A 14128-nucleotide genomic window follows, 5' to 3' on the forward strand; every position below is an offset into this window, starting at 1 on the left:
CACCATCAACCAGGGCTTTCGATCTACTGTCGGACAATACCAAAGCATTCACCAAGTCGAACCTTAATCGTCTCCAACAGCAACCATAACTTCTGTGAAACAAGGACGGAGGCAGTAAAAGGAAGTAGTTTGCAGACACGCCCTGCTAATCTTCACTCTGCGCAGAGGAGGAAACCGCGAAAGCGGCCCACCAGAAAATAAGAAGAAAAAATTAAAAGGCTCAAGCAACCCTCCCGAAGAACGCGCGGAAGAAAAGTAAACAAATATGTACAGGGGGGGTTGAGCGCCCGATAGGTAGACTGAAGGGTGTACTGAAGGGCGTCAAAGGTGGTTTGGAGGGAGGAAAAAAAAGTCGAGTGGGATAGGTTAATATCAAACATGTTGATGAGAGAATCTCATTAGGATCTCAAGGTATGGGAGGGTGCGAGAGTGCAAAAAAAAGGCAAATACAAGAAACACAAAGGCTCAAGAGAAGAAAGGGTGGTCAAGGGAGGAGGGGATTAAAAGCCAGCCACTTTATGAAGTCGTCGATAGGACAGCAGAATTACCCAGCGAAGATTTACTCCTCTTCACTCTCCTCGGAATCATCCTCAGAGTCGCCGCTGCTGTCGTTAGCCTCGACTGAAGGGACTGGGTCGGGTGAACGTCCACTGCCGCCGCCCTGGAAGCGGGAAAGGTTACTTTCGAGCATGTTAATTTGAGCCTCCTGCTCGTACTTGCTCATGGGTTTATTCTTCTTGGGCTTAGCGGGGGGGGGATTAGTCGCAATGGGCGTGGCTAGATCTTCTTCATCCATCACATGCGGCGCATTCTTCTTCACGAACTTGAGCAGCATCAGCAAGACCTCGTTGGGAAGCTCGTCAATATCAAGTTCGATTTCGGTTTCCTGAGTGCCCTGTATATAAAGTCAGAGGTAAAATCTACTAGATGGAGATACTAAAATATCACATACCTTGAGAGCCGGAACGTTGCTTTGGATGATCTTGAGTGCCTCCTGCATCTTCTTATCCGGAAGACTACTGATGCCGTTTGATATGATCTGCTTTTCGTGGTAGGTAACCCAGCGTTGCTTCTCGGGCTTAGATGATTTGGTGCTGCTCTTCTTGTCCTTCTTGCTGCCACTGGTAGTTACACCGCTCTTTTTGCTGCTATCCTTCTTTGCAGGTTTGGATTTGGACTTCTTGGACCCAGGTGGAGTTTTCTTTTTCTTCTGGGTCATAGCCTCAACTTGTCGAGACATCTCGGCGATCTGCTTCTTCAGAATATTGATTTTTTCATCATCATCGTCGCTTTCCTCTTCCTCTTCCTCGCTCTCCTCGGAGGATGATTCGGCACTATGATGTTCAGGGTGTGGTTCATGGGCTTCCAAATAACGCCCCTTCTGTGCCCACTTCTGATTGAATAATTCCTCAAACTTCTCTCCTGCAATGTAGGTGGGGTCGCCCTTGAGGTTGAACTTGAAGCAGTTTTTGACGATTTGGCGTACGTCAATCTCGAACTCCTTGGAATTCTCGTATTGGCCAGTGTTAAGTTTCGATTGGATAGTAGAAAGATCCATAGGTTTCTTGATAATGCTGTGGTAGGTGGGGATGTTCAACGCGACCGGATCAACGGGAACATAAAAAGGAGCCGCGCAGTAGTAGTGCTTTGGCTTGTGGAATTCATCCAAAACTTCTTGGCAGAACTTCAGCTCCCACTGGTATTTCTTCTTCTTGGGTTTCGTTGAGTAAGGTAGGTCACGTTTAGGAGGGTGAATGGAACGCTTGGGACGGCCGTCCGCATTGGCGGAATCACGTCGGATAAGAGGTAGACCCTCCGGTCCAAGCGCAAAGGTTGTAACCTGGGCCTGTGGTGACCCACCAGTTGGGCGCGAGACAGTCTGTCCTAAGCTGGTTCGATGCTCTCGGCGAGCAGCGGAAGTCTTAGGCGAGACCTTCTTAGGCTTCTTGTCTTCTGATTCACCAGGTTTAGGCAGATTGACCATCTGTTTCTCGAAGGTAGCTTTTAGCCTTTGACCTTCTAGAGAGACCAAATGATCGGGACCATTGAACGTCACTGCGTTCTGCACCATCAGATGGAAGTCGTTAACAACAGTCTGCGGATCCTTATATTGATTGTTCTTCAATCTGAGCTCAATACTGCCAAGGTCCATTGGATGTTTAATGATTTGTGGATAATGAGGGACGTTCAGTTTAATGGGATCAACAGGTTCTCGATAAAAGCGGGAATCGTTCATGCGCTTCAAACTTTGAATTGATTTGAGCAGGAACTTATGTTGAACCTTGGTCATAGCGGACTCGCCATTAGCCAGTGCATTTCTGTGACCTTCGGTCGTGGGTGTTGGTAACTCAGGAACCTTGAATTCCGCCGACATCGATCCCACTGTACCGATCTTCGTGCGCTTCGCGGCTGGTTCCTCACTCGGCTCCGGCTCGCGCTCCCTCGAGAGTTTGGTGGGGGATGTTGGGACATCGGGTGCATCCCGCATTTCTTGATCTACCCCGGATGGAGGTGGTACGAGTGGAGTAGGAACGGAAACAGTAGAGTTTGACGTGCTTTCAGGCAGCGCACCGGTGGAGGGATGATGAGGCAGCTCTGTTTTGACTGTGCTCGAGCCTTTTGGCGATTGTGCATCGGCGGTGGCATCGGATGGTTCTGGTGGTACGCTCGTAGCGGGCTGGGTCTCTTTGGGACTAGCACCGGTACCGTTGGTAGGCGGCTGGACGGGTTGGCTAGCCGAGGCAGATTTTTCCTCTGTGGATTCTGTCTTAATCTCGGAGCTCACATTGAGGGGCTTCTCTGATGGCGCGCGGACATCAGTGCTCAGAGGAGCTGGAGACTTTGGAGGAGAGGCAGTTGTAGTTACACCATTCTGCTGATCGGGTGTATGGCCGTTCACGGTGGCCAGCTTGGGGTCCTTTGCGACAGCTTCAGTTCCGATGACGGACGGGGGCGCGTTGGAATTAGTCATAGCAGGCGGGATGCTGGTGCCCAGTCAACAACTACACTTCGACTTCACATCTCCACGGAAGGAGTTGATGGGGATACGTACCCAGTGGGATCGATGTCAACAGAAGCATCTCCATTTGGCGACGGCGGCAGTTGAGGCTTCTCCTTGAGGACGGAGGGAGCCTCGGGAGGCGGCGTCGCCATTTTTGGTGGTTGGTGTGTTAATCTAGGCCCTCCGGTCGGAAGGAGAGAAGGCCGCAATACAAGTATCTAACAGATGGCGCGGCTGGGAGAAGCTTGGCCCAGCTATCCAGTGGAGAGGATTTAGGGAAATGACAGCAACCAAATATCAACTGGATAGGTAAAGTGCGCTATCAGACTAACAGTATCGATTCGAAGCTGTGGCGCAACAGAAAACACCCGATTAGATGACAGGAGACGCTAGAAAAATCGATGACCTCGCAGTCGCAAAGGGAGCGACGCCACGGGGGTTGTCGGGGAGAGGAGAGATACAGGAAGCAAAGATGGAGAGTAGCGCAGGTCGGAAGTGGAGAATGCGACAGGAAGGAGGAATTTATATTGCCAAGAGGCGGTGGCCTGTCGCGGTCACGTGCAAAAGATAGCTATCGCTGACTAAGCACACACCAAGAGTTCCGACCGGAAGAGGCAAGATCCCCAAACTGGCAGCAGATAAATTGAACCAACGGGAGGGGGGGGGGGGAAGGTGAGGGTGAGGTGAGGGTGATATGAGGATGATGGCAATAAGTAGGTAGAAATGAAATGAAAAAGAGAAAAACTTCAATCTCTCAAGTAAGAACCCCAATCGGGAGATCGTCACACGTGCCAGGTCCCAGTTGTATGAGAGAGTTGGGTTGGAAAAAGGAGGAAGCTTGAGATAGTGCTAATTATAAAGCAAGGTTAAATAAATATTCCCTTTTTTTTCTTTTTCTTTTTTATAAATATTTTTCCCTTTGCTCGGGAAGAAATATTAGTTGAAAAAAAGTAAAAAGATTCAAACAATAATTAGCAGTTGTTGTTGTTGCTGTAGCAAGGATTGGATAACTGCAGCGGGGACGCGAAGAATGACGCGTTAAATCACCAAAAAGGATCACCCAGGGGGGGAGAGAGAGGAGGGATTTGGTGGAAGAAGGCGGTAGCTGCAGAGTATATGAGGAGCGGGTTGAGAGAGAAAAGGCGGTCAGCGGTGTTTTGAAATAAAAAAAAAAACACGGTAAAATAAATAAAAAAAAGAAAGAGTCCAGGGAAAAAGCGTGACCGGCGCGCAGTTCTCAGCTCAGCTCCAGAAACAGAGACAGAGAAAAGTCGGAGGGGGTGCTAGAATCCTTAAGTACGAACGGCCGCGTCGCGCTCGTCCTTCGTCCGCCGCTAACTCCATCGGAGCCGCTAGTCCCAATTACTCTAGCTCAAGCCATTCAGCAATATATGATTGGCTCCTGGATGACGCGTTCTTTATGGTGATTATTTCTATTGGCTACAACCCACTCCTTTGGTGGGTCCTTCGTACCAGAGTCCCCTTTGTCGGAAACACCTGAAAAGCAACGTAAAAAATTTCATAAAAGTAAAAAAAAAAAAAATAAGAGAAAAAAAAATATGGAAAAAAGGGTCATGTCTCTCGATTTCACATCACCTCCCCCAAAATATTCGTCTCGTCTGGCTCAAATTAAAGAAGCCAACCATCGTCTCCCTCAGTGGGTCAACAGAAGTCTGATACATCGGTAGATTTGACCTTTCTCGAAAAAAAAATGCGCCATTGTTGTGATACCTACGACGAGTGAGATCAGATATGACATACCCAAAATATTGTTAGGCAGTCATGGCGGTATAGGGGTCATGATATTCTGGATGGCGTACCAGGGTTGAAGCATGGGGGGGGTTACCTAGGAGGCGGTACACTATGCACATGTGCCAGTCTGCTGACTTGGGAAACCCCAGGGTTTAACCCTGAGCCCTCCCCTTACATCGGATATGGCCTAGCGTAAAGGCCTCCTCATGCAACCAGTTAGAACTCATTAACTGACTAGGTACTGGTCTGGTACCTTAGGAGGTATCCCTGTTCAGCTTTGTAGAACCTTGGGCTACACTGGCGGCCCAGGTTATTCTTATTAGTAACATTTCTCTGTTACTAGGTGGTATTGTTCTGATCCTCTCCTCCAGAGGCAAACACTTGCGCCAGGAAAAACAGGAAGAGTATTTTCAGTGTGGAAAAGTCTCCTCGTGGCTAGAACTTCTGGGCTTGCGATGCTGGTAGACGGTCTTTTCTAGGGATCAATCGATTCATACCTGCCTCAACCGGAATTCCTGACTGGTTGGGAATGAAACATGCCGCATTTTCTATATTTCCACAAAGTTCCGGGAGGGGTTGACAACCTGGTCTGGTGGGGAAGAGGGGAATACTGTCAGTAATAGTAGTATGTAATCTGATAGAAAGGCACGTGCTGTTGCTAATATGATGATCAAACCAGACTTTAAAAGGAAGAACGAAGGATGTTGGAGGAATCTTAGTTCGGATGCAAAGTTCATGAAATATTAGCTGGCGTAGGTGTAATTGCATGGGAGGCGGCCGTAACGCTCTATATCAGGAAGATTAGAAGCCTAGCAGCACCTGTTCTGCCTTCAACTTGGGAATCAGGAATGGTTCTTTGGGGAGTGTAGTAGGTAGTTGTTTTCGGCCATCTGGTGTTATACATACTTCATGAAATCACCCAAGGTTAATATGATTAGATAAGACGGCAAGTTCTTTGCCTTGAGCTAGACCAGAACAGGGCAAGCGCATCAACCTACTGTCTCTCTACAGAACTTTTTTTTCCTTCATTACAGCACGAACAGTTGACCGACTGCCAGCACCCAACAACCAGGCGTCGCTCCTAGTCGAAGTGCGGCTAGAATTCTTTGACACCATCTGGCGTCTGTATTTGTGACTTTTTCTTTTATATTATTTGCATCGACCTGGCAAATTTAGTTCAAAATGGGCAAGAAGAATTCTCAAAAGCCGGCCTCGAAAACTTCCTCCTCGGCGTCGCTTGCGGTATCCGACCTCACGAACACTGGGAATAAGTCTTCGATCCTCAAGGCGTCATTTGCTCCGTCTGATTATCAATTGGCCCTATTCGCTTCCGTCATCCAGGGTCTCGATGGTCAGCACCTGCGCATTCATGATACAAATACCGGTCGGTTACAGTGTGAATATGTCTTGGGTCCGAAGGAGTTAGTCACATCGCTGGACTGGGGTTACTATGCTGGTCGCCAGAAGGATCGGGAACAGCAGTTAAAGAAGAAGAGAAAGCGCCATTCCGATGTCAATGGTACGAATGATGGCCTGGATCAAGGAGATGTGGTAGTCGCCTTCGGCACAAGCGCTTCAGATATTCGCATGTACTCCCCTGCTGAGGATAAGATTGTGGGTACTTTGACGGGTGGACATGAGAGTGGTATTAAGGACTTTAAATTCTCTGCGAACCGATCCGCTCAGGAAGGCTGGAGTATCGGTGGAGATAATAAGCTAGTCCAGTGGGATCTTGTCACCGGACAACGCACAAGGTGAGCATCTTTTGATTTTGCTCGGTGTCGCGTTTGACTGACCGTAATAATAGGACAATCAACCTCCCAACCTCCTCGACATTCACCACACTCTCTCGCCCGCTCTCCTCAAATCCTCCCGTCATTTGCGCGTCTCAAACGCCTTATATTATTGATCTTGAAGAAGATGGATCCTCCATTACATTCCCTGCGATGCGAAATTCTATACAAACTATCATCACATCTTCTACAAAATCTGCCTTGAACGGGCTGTTCCTCGCCTCCGACAATGACCGCTACATTAATGTCTTTAATCCCCAGGATCGGCAGCTGGCGATGAACCTTGTGACTGACAGAGAAGTAACGTCTCTATCTCTGTATACAAAGCAAGGCGTGGATGACAGTCTGGCTCTAGAGAAGCAAGTTCTGGCTGCTGTTACTCAGGACGGCACGATTGAGCTCTTCGTACGGCCGTTTATTAAACCACAGGACTTGAAAACCCCCAAAGGTAGCCTTAAGGCGAGGTCGATGCAAATGACCAGGCGAGCGGAGACCTCTATCAAAATTACAAAATCTGCTGCGTCGAATGACCTTGTACCCGTTGTTTCGGTTGCGTTCCAGGGCTCTGATCTAATTATTGCCTGGGCGCAAGGAGGCATTATCCCCCTCTTCGAGCGAGTGAAATGGCTTAACGAGGAAACAGATGAGTTGGCGTTCACTGGCGTCAAGACTATCGCCAAGACCAAGTCCAGCTCTATTCTCCAGTCGGTAACAACAAACGGAACAAAGAACGCAAATGAAAGCCATGTCAACGAGAACAGGATAGTGGTTGAAGAAGGCAACTTGGCTGAGGATGATATCGAAATGGAGGATTCCAAACAGGATGCCATTTCTGTGCATGACAGCGAGGAGGACTCCGAAGACGATGAGCCCAAGCAAATCGAAAAGCCGTCTGCGCAGGCCCAGGATGAAGCCGGCAGTGATGTGGATATGCAGAACGCCGCGGAGTCAGGCCCGGAGGACGAAGAAGATGACGAGGAAGAGCTAGGGGAGCCATCGTTCGGAGAACTCATGCGAGTTCACGCTGCGGAAGAGGTTGATGTTGAAGCCGAACTGGAAGACGACGTCCACACTAGGTCTCTTATTCCCGGAAAACCCATTACAACCGTCCAGCAAATCCCCTCTGGGGTCTCCCTGGCCACTGTTCTCACACAATCCCTCAAGACCAACGATAACGACATGCTCGAGGCCTGCTTCCACACCGGTGATTCTGGCACTATCCGAACCACCATCCAGCGTCTGGACTCGCCCCTCGCTGCTACCTTGCTCCAGAGGCTAGCAGACCGTCTTTCCTCTCGCCCTGGCCGATATGGCCACCTGCTCGTCTGGGTCCAATGGACGTGTATCGCGCACGGAGGAGCCCTCGCAGGCAAAAAAGACCTCTTGAAGCAAATGTCTACCCTTTTCAAGGTCATGGACCAGCGCTCTTCCACCCTTTCCTCCCTCCTCCTGCTTAAGGGAAAACTGGACATGCTCGACGCCCAACTGGGTTTGCGGCAGTCTCTTCGCGACGGCGCCGAACAACTGGAGAGCGAGGACGAAGAGAACGTCATCTATGTGGAAGGCTACGAAGACGACGAAGAGGACAGCGATGTAGAAACTGCGAAGAACATCGACACTCCCCGCACCAAGGCCATCCGTGATCAAGCGGACATCTCTATGATTGATGAATCCGACAACGACGACGATGAGGAGGAGGAGGACGACGAAGAAGATGAAGACGAACTAGAAGACGAAGAAGATGCCACAAACATTCTGGACGTCGAGGCAGAGGAATCCGCCGGCTCTTCCGATGCAGAGGAGTCCCTAGATGAAGACGAGGATGAGCTGGATGACAATGACAGCGCCGCGTCCATGGCAGACTTCATCGCCGACACGGAGGATGAATCTGAGGGTGAAGACCTGTCCCGGCCTCCGCCATCAAAGAAGGCTAGATTAAGTCAGGGAGGACCTGGTAAGGGGAAGAACAAAGGAAGAAAATAGACTCTAGAGATTTCGTGTTTATACCCTGTTCTTCACACTCGCAGTAGCACTTTGTTCCTGGATGGGTGTTTCTTGCTCTCTCTCTCTCTCTCTCTCTCTCTCTCTCTCTCTCTCTCTCTCTTTCTCTCTCTTTCTCTCTCCTTTATTTTCTCCCTTGGCCACACATTTTTGTGCACACACCAAAAAGTATAAGAGGAAGGCTGTTGTATTTTTGATTTGATATATTTTTTTCTCTCTCTCTCTCTCTCTCTCTCTCTACCTTTCCTCCCCTGATCCATATTTTCCTGTATTCCAGTTTCCTTCCTACACTTAGTTGGGATTGGAGGTAGAAAAGGCATTGACTGTGTGATTGATCTTCTTGAAATTTGTGTCTACCTTACATTCTTGCATCTACTTGAGCTGGTATTTGTAGCCGTACACCACGAATGAGCCCACGGGTACTTCAAAGGATGAACAGCTTCATTCATGGCCTTATTCTGATCTGAAATTGTGAAATACAATAATGGAAAGGTATCGAACACCCCTCCCCAAAAAATACATTTAGACTTAAGGATATTTCGATTGATTGACTATTATCCATCCTCTCTGTCAAGGTTGGTATAAGAATAGTACAGCTGATAATACGCGTGATGGTTAGCATCGCGTTTAATGAATAATATCGGGTCCTGGATTTTCCAGTCCTTCGAGCCCCTCCAGTATCTCACTGCCTCCGTAAGGACCAGCTGCTGAGGTTTTACGTCCTTTCGATACACTCCATACTTCATGGAATTTGACGCTCTGATCACTAGATGCTACGATAATACAACCTTCCTGTACAGTCCGCGAACACCACAGACCCCCTTCTTTAGCTCTAGGCTTGACAACCACTCGCTCAACCAGACGCTGAGCTGGTCTAGTTTGGTCCTGTCCAGTCAATCGAGCCCGGATTGCCGGGGTTGCTGTAGAAGGCTCATCTAGAACCTCAGGCGTTTCGTATAGATAAGATGGGAGTCGTCCAGGGTAACTTACAGCACAAAGTGCACGCCCACAATCGACTAGTGTGTTGTCGGTAGGACTGTCCCAGCTGCCACCGTGAGGCCCCCATGGGATTGCCGCAATTTGTTCGCAGCTTGGCCATGCAAAGACTGCGATTCGGAAAGGGTGTTCGGGCTGTGCAAATCCAAACGTCGCGACAATTTCCCGTCGGGTCCTGCTCCAAATCAAGCTAGTCACCTGAGCGTACACATTGATCGTGGCTAGACATGCACCAGATGGAGTATGATAGAAATGAATAGCACGGTCATTAGAGCCTCCCCCAGTCGCGAGAAGGGATGGTTGCCAGGGTGCAAATGCAATCGCCTTGACGGCTGCAGAATGAACCAATTTATGCTTTTGGCGATTGGACGGGATGAAGGCTGTTCTTTCACCCTTTGAGATTATAGAACCATCCTGGCTGAAGACAGATGGTAGGGGAGCTGACAAAGACCTGGTTCGTGGCGCAGTCAATGACGGAAGCAAATGGCCAAGAAGATGCCGTTTATTGAATAGCCGTCGGCTTGCGTTTGCCGCAAAACAAGAAAATGAATCTTGATATTCCATGTCCTCTGGGTTGCAATCTTGGCGCGGTGAGTAGGCATTGGATGAAACACCAAGTTCTCGCGAAGGGATAATATCATGAAGTTCAAACAGAAGACAAACGTTATCATTACCTCCAGTTGCCATGTAAAGTCCATCGGGCGACCATGCTATGCCGCAAACCTGCTGTGTATGAGCGGATATTTTGGCAAGTAAAGTCACTGCGCCATTCCAGCGAAACCGCTGCCGCACTTCTTCTACTGGCCACTCCACTGAATAATACCAAATATTTCCAAGGTCGTCGCCTATAGCGAGATCTTCCGTGTCTACCTCGAGGCCTTCAAACTTCTCGGATAGCCTTCTAGATTTTGTCTGTTTGAACGCTACACAAGTGATGGTATCCGAATGGCTTATCTCGAAACGTACGTCGAAGTCGAAAGTGCTCCAGAGGCTCAGCATACCTGACTTTCTTCCAATGGCTAAAATACTCTTGCCACCACAATCGGAAGAGAATGATAGAGATGTCACATAGTTCGAGGGATCCTGTTCGTCAAGAGGAGGATGCTGCACACCAAACGCCTCAGACCACAGATAAACGCGATGTGCAAGACCAACAGCAAGGGTTCCAGCGATAGTAGAATATGCTAGCGTTGAGCAGTAAAAGTCATCACGGAGGAGAGGGGCATCCAAAGTCCGAAACGGATGGTTTGGAACAATGATATGGTTGTTTTTATCAGCATTCATGGTCTTCCCTAGTCATGGTCTTCACGTTAGTTGTATTATTATTCGCTCGAGGAGAAGAAGAAGAAGAAGAAGAAGAAGAAGGGGAGAGGCAAATTTAAAAACCTCCCGAATGGTAAACCTTACAATTGGTAAAATTATATATGCTTTTATATGGCCTTTTATATATCTGATGAGAAACAAAACTGGGTGTTGATGCTGTGATGTTTTTGGGGCCATTTCAATATAAGTTATGGGGGATGGATTTACTTACATTGGTCTTGACCGGCTCTTCTCCAAGCATTGTCTTTCCAAACCAACGGCGAGAGCTGATCGTAGCTTGGGGAAGATGGGCTTGGTAAAGTATCGAGAAGAAGCGAAACATCAAAGTTGTGGAAAACTCTCCTAGTAGGATCTATGTCCAATGCCATGGCAACTCTGGATCGGTATTTCTCTCGATCCTCCCTCGAGGACCGGCCTTGAGGCAAGAATTTAGCTGTATACATAGGAGCGGTCGTTCCACTTGTCAAAAGGCTCCGAGAACCCGCAATGATTGCCGCAGAGCGTCTCCCTAACGCGGGCGACGCACCCCCGACGCCCCATATTGCTCCAATACTAACTTGTCTAGCTACATCTCTATTCCCACGACGGTCGATTTCCGTAGGGGAACCCGAATCATTCCCAAGATGCGTACCATAGTGAGGACTATAGATGCGGCGAGTTGTTGTTGTAACGGTTGTAGGTCGTTTGGTTCTCTTAGGCATAAACGGGTCCTCCTTTGGTGAGCGACGGCGCAAAAGCTTCTCTTCAGGGGATAGCTCCTGTGGATTTTTTCCTATTCGAAAGGGCGTGGATGGAGGTTCAACGGCCTCCCTCGACGGAATAAACCTGTCAGGTGAACTAGGGCTTTTGGAGCTTCCTCGTTTTCTTTCGGTTCGCACACAATCTCTCCCTTCCCAGCGTCTTCGATCAATTGAATCTTGAAAGCCAGAAGATTCAGGCTCTGGATTTCCAGGACCCCTTAGATATTCAGGAAACTGCAGTTGGATTTGTCCCGGGGCAGTGAGCGAGACAATTGAAAGCATTGACATTACAGATTCGTCATCTGTGGACTCCGACATTGCGACCCTGAATGCCCAGTAGAGATTCACTGATAGAGCATGGTAATTTCCATGAGCAGCATCTCAGTCGCAGGGAGTAATTGCCAGAGCAGTTATCGATATATATATATATATATATACACCCCCTGTAATAGGAGAACTTCGTAAGGGATTCCGATGGACGATTGGATCCTGATGAAATGCAATGCACATATATCATCAAAAGGAACAGAAATGAGAGGAATAGGCAGTCAAGCTGTGCAGAAGAGAACTTGCCCTACCAAAGCTAAAACTATTGTCTCCCCTGACACAGCAAATAGCGCCAGGGATGCTGTAAGAATCGATATGGAACGAAAGAGAGAGTGGTAGTTAATGTTTCTCTGATGCTGTGTGTATGGGCCAGGATAGCACGTGACAGGAGGTGCTTGATCGGGAAGCTGCCTTCTTGACTCGGGTGCACTTTCGTTTCCTCCTTTTCCAGGCAACATCCTTCAAATATAACTTCTTTCGGTTATGAAGGGGCTGCTTCTTGGTCGAGAATCGGGGTGAGAATTTACTTTGCTGCAGAAAGCACGCATTTATTTTACAGAGACGGTTGGGTTGATATGGCTAGTGTAATAACCCCTCATTACTATACTATTTGGCTGTCGTCGGACTCTTGCTAACGGCGGGTTTGGCAGCATGGTATTCCCCGCGTCAGCGCGGTAGAGCGGACTGAAGAAGCTCATATGCAAGAGCTTCAGAAAATTGAAAAGTATCGCAGTTTAGAAAAAGTCGTTGGTGAAAAGGTAGTTTGACATGGGTCGTCAAATACTCAACCTATAGTCAAAATACGGGGGCTGATCGAACTGACTAGATCACGGCACAAGAATATACACCCGAGACACTGCAGAAGCTATCCGAGTTACTAACCAAAAACCCTGAATACTACACGGTGTGGAACTACCGACGTCAAGTGCTTCAGCATGAATTTTCCCAGGCAGCATCCGAAGACACAAACGAAGCCGCTGTGAACCGAATTACCAGTCTCATCAAGACTGACTTGCAATTTCTAATTCCCCTTCTTCGTAGCTTTCCCAAATGCTACTGGATCTGGAACTATCGCTTATGGCTTCTTGACCAAGCGAAGCGACTGCTCCCGCAAGCCACCGCTCGTAAACTATGGCAGGAGGAACTTGCTCTTGTAGGCAAAATGCTTAGCTTGGACAGTCGAAACTTCCACGGTTGGGGTTATCGGCGCTTTGTGGTAGAAACACTAGAGACACTTTCTTCGGAAGAAGAGAATGAGAAGAGCTTGGCCCAGGCGGAGTTTGGGTATGCGAAGAAGATGATCAGCACAAATCTTTCCAACTTCTCTGCCTGGCACTATCGCACCAAGCTTATACAGCGGCTCTTGAACGAGAAATCAGCCGATGATGAGGAGCGGAAACAAATGTTGGATGACGGTAGGTAATCCTCTTGGCGTTCGAGAAGACAGATATTGACAAGTCTTGTTTTGGCAGAATTGGAACTTATCCATCGTGCCTTGTGCGACCCATATGATCAGTCACTGTGGTTCTACCACCAAAACCTGATGTGTACCTTTGACCCAGAAACTGCAAGCCATACGATGGCACCGAACCTGAGTGGTTCAGAGCGGTTGGGCTATCTCCAAAGAGAGATTGAGGAAATCCAGGACATGCTGGATGGGGCGGAGGATTGCAAGTATATCTACCAAGCGCTCATCGACTGCTCTCTGTTAGCTGCCAGGGTAGAAGGGGCAATAGTGGATGGGGATCAACAGCAGCAAATACTCGAATGGCTATCCGAATTAAAGAAGTTGGACCCGCTAAGAGCTGGACGGTGGTTGGAGTTGGAACGATCGCTTTGCCGCTGAGGATATCATTCCTTGCGTTATGGGTACTTGATGCTATTATCGCCAATAGATCGAGATTACTGCCTTCTTCGTTTGTGATCTCCTGCTCTTTAACTCGTGATGGGTACAACAAATGGTTGATTTGAAGCTAAAAAAAACAAATAAACAAATAAACAAATAAATACAAATAAAAATGATCACATGGGAATGGGGGTTTTTTTCTCCCCCCTTAAGTATGGACGACTAGAATGGACCACCATTACGGATACTGGGATCAATTTCAAAAACATTCATAAATCCAAACCTCCAGGACAAGTGGCGGGTTCTTGAGCATCAGCGGCGCAGTGGATCTGCGCGGCCCCTAACTATA

General features: G+C 48.3%; 4 protein-coding genes across 4 annotated transcripts; 2 read left to right on the forward strand and 2 right to left on the reverse strand.

Moving 5' to 3' along the window:
* Positions 1-469: 469 nt before the first annotated feature.
* Positions 470-3186, reverse strand: P175DRAFT_027061 (putative transcription regulator BDF1). Its single transcript, XM_040892745.1, has 2 exons — positions 953-3186; positions 470-895 (listed from the first exon to the last, which is right to left on the reverse strand). The coding sequence occupies exons 1-2, from the start codon at positions 2969-2971 to the stop codon at positions 560-562; spliced, it is 2355 nt and encodes a 784-aa protein (XP_040755681.1). The 5' UTR covers positions 2972-3186; the 3' UTR covers positions 470-559.
* Positions 3187-5935: 2749 nt separating this feature from the next.
* On the forward strand, positions 5936-8529 carry P175DRAFT_0427038 (WD40 repeat and Utp12 domain-containing protein; the record flags this gene model as incomplete). The annotated part of the gene is made up of 2 exons (XM_040893212.1): positions 5936-6507; positions 6561-8529. The coding sequence occupies 2 exons, from the start codon at positions 5936-5938 to the stop codon at positions 8527-8529; spliced, it is 2541 nt and encodes an 846-aa protein (XP_040755682.1).
* Positions 8530-9085: 556 nt separating this feature from the next.
* On the reverse strand, positions 9086-11145 carry P175DRAFT_0497404 (WD40 repeat domain-containing protein). The gene is made up of 2 exons (XM_040896274.1): positions 11078-11145; positions 9086-10803 (listed from the first exon to the last, which is right to left on the reverse strand). The coding sequence occupies exons 1-2, from the start codon at positions 11105-11107 to the stop codon at positions 9175-9177; spliced, it is 1659 nt and encodes a 552-aa protein (XP_040755683.1). The 5' UTR covers positions 11108-11145; the 3' UTR covers positions 9086-9174.
* A 1246-nt stretch (positions 11146-12391) lies between these two features.
* On the forward strand, positions 12392-13971 carry P175DRAFT_0497405 (Rab geranylgeranyltransferase BET4). Its single transcript, XM_040896275.1, has 4 exons — positions 12392-12517; positions 12584-12691; positions 12760-13348; positions 13406-13971. The coding sequence occupies exons 1-4, from the start codon at positions 12509-12511 to the stop codon at positions 13777-13779; spliced, it is 1080 nt and encodes a 359-aa protein (XP_040755684.1). The 5' UTR covers positions 12392-12508; the 3' UTR covers positions 13780-13971.
* Positions 13972-14128: the final 157 nt, after the last annotated feature.

The sequence above is a fragment of the Aspergillus ochraceoroseus genome (assembly GCF_002846915.1).
Source record: "Aspergillus ochraceoroseus IBT 24754 chromosome Unknown P175scaffold_1, whole genome shotgun sequence".
In the NCBI taxonomy this organism is placed as follows: domain Eukaryota; kingdom Fungi; phylum Ascomycota; class Eurotiomycetes; order Eurotiales; family Aspergillaceae; genus Aspergillus; species Aspergillus ochraceoroseus.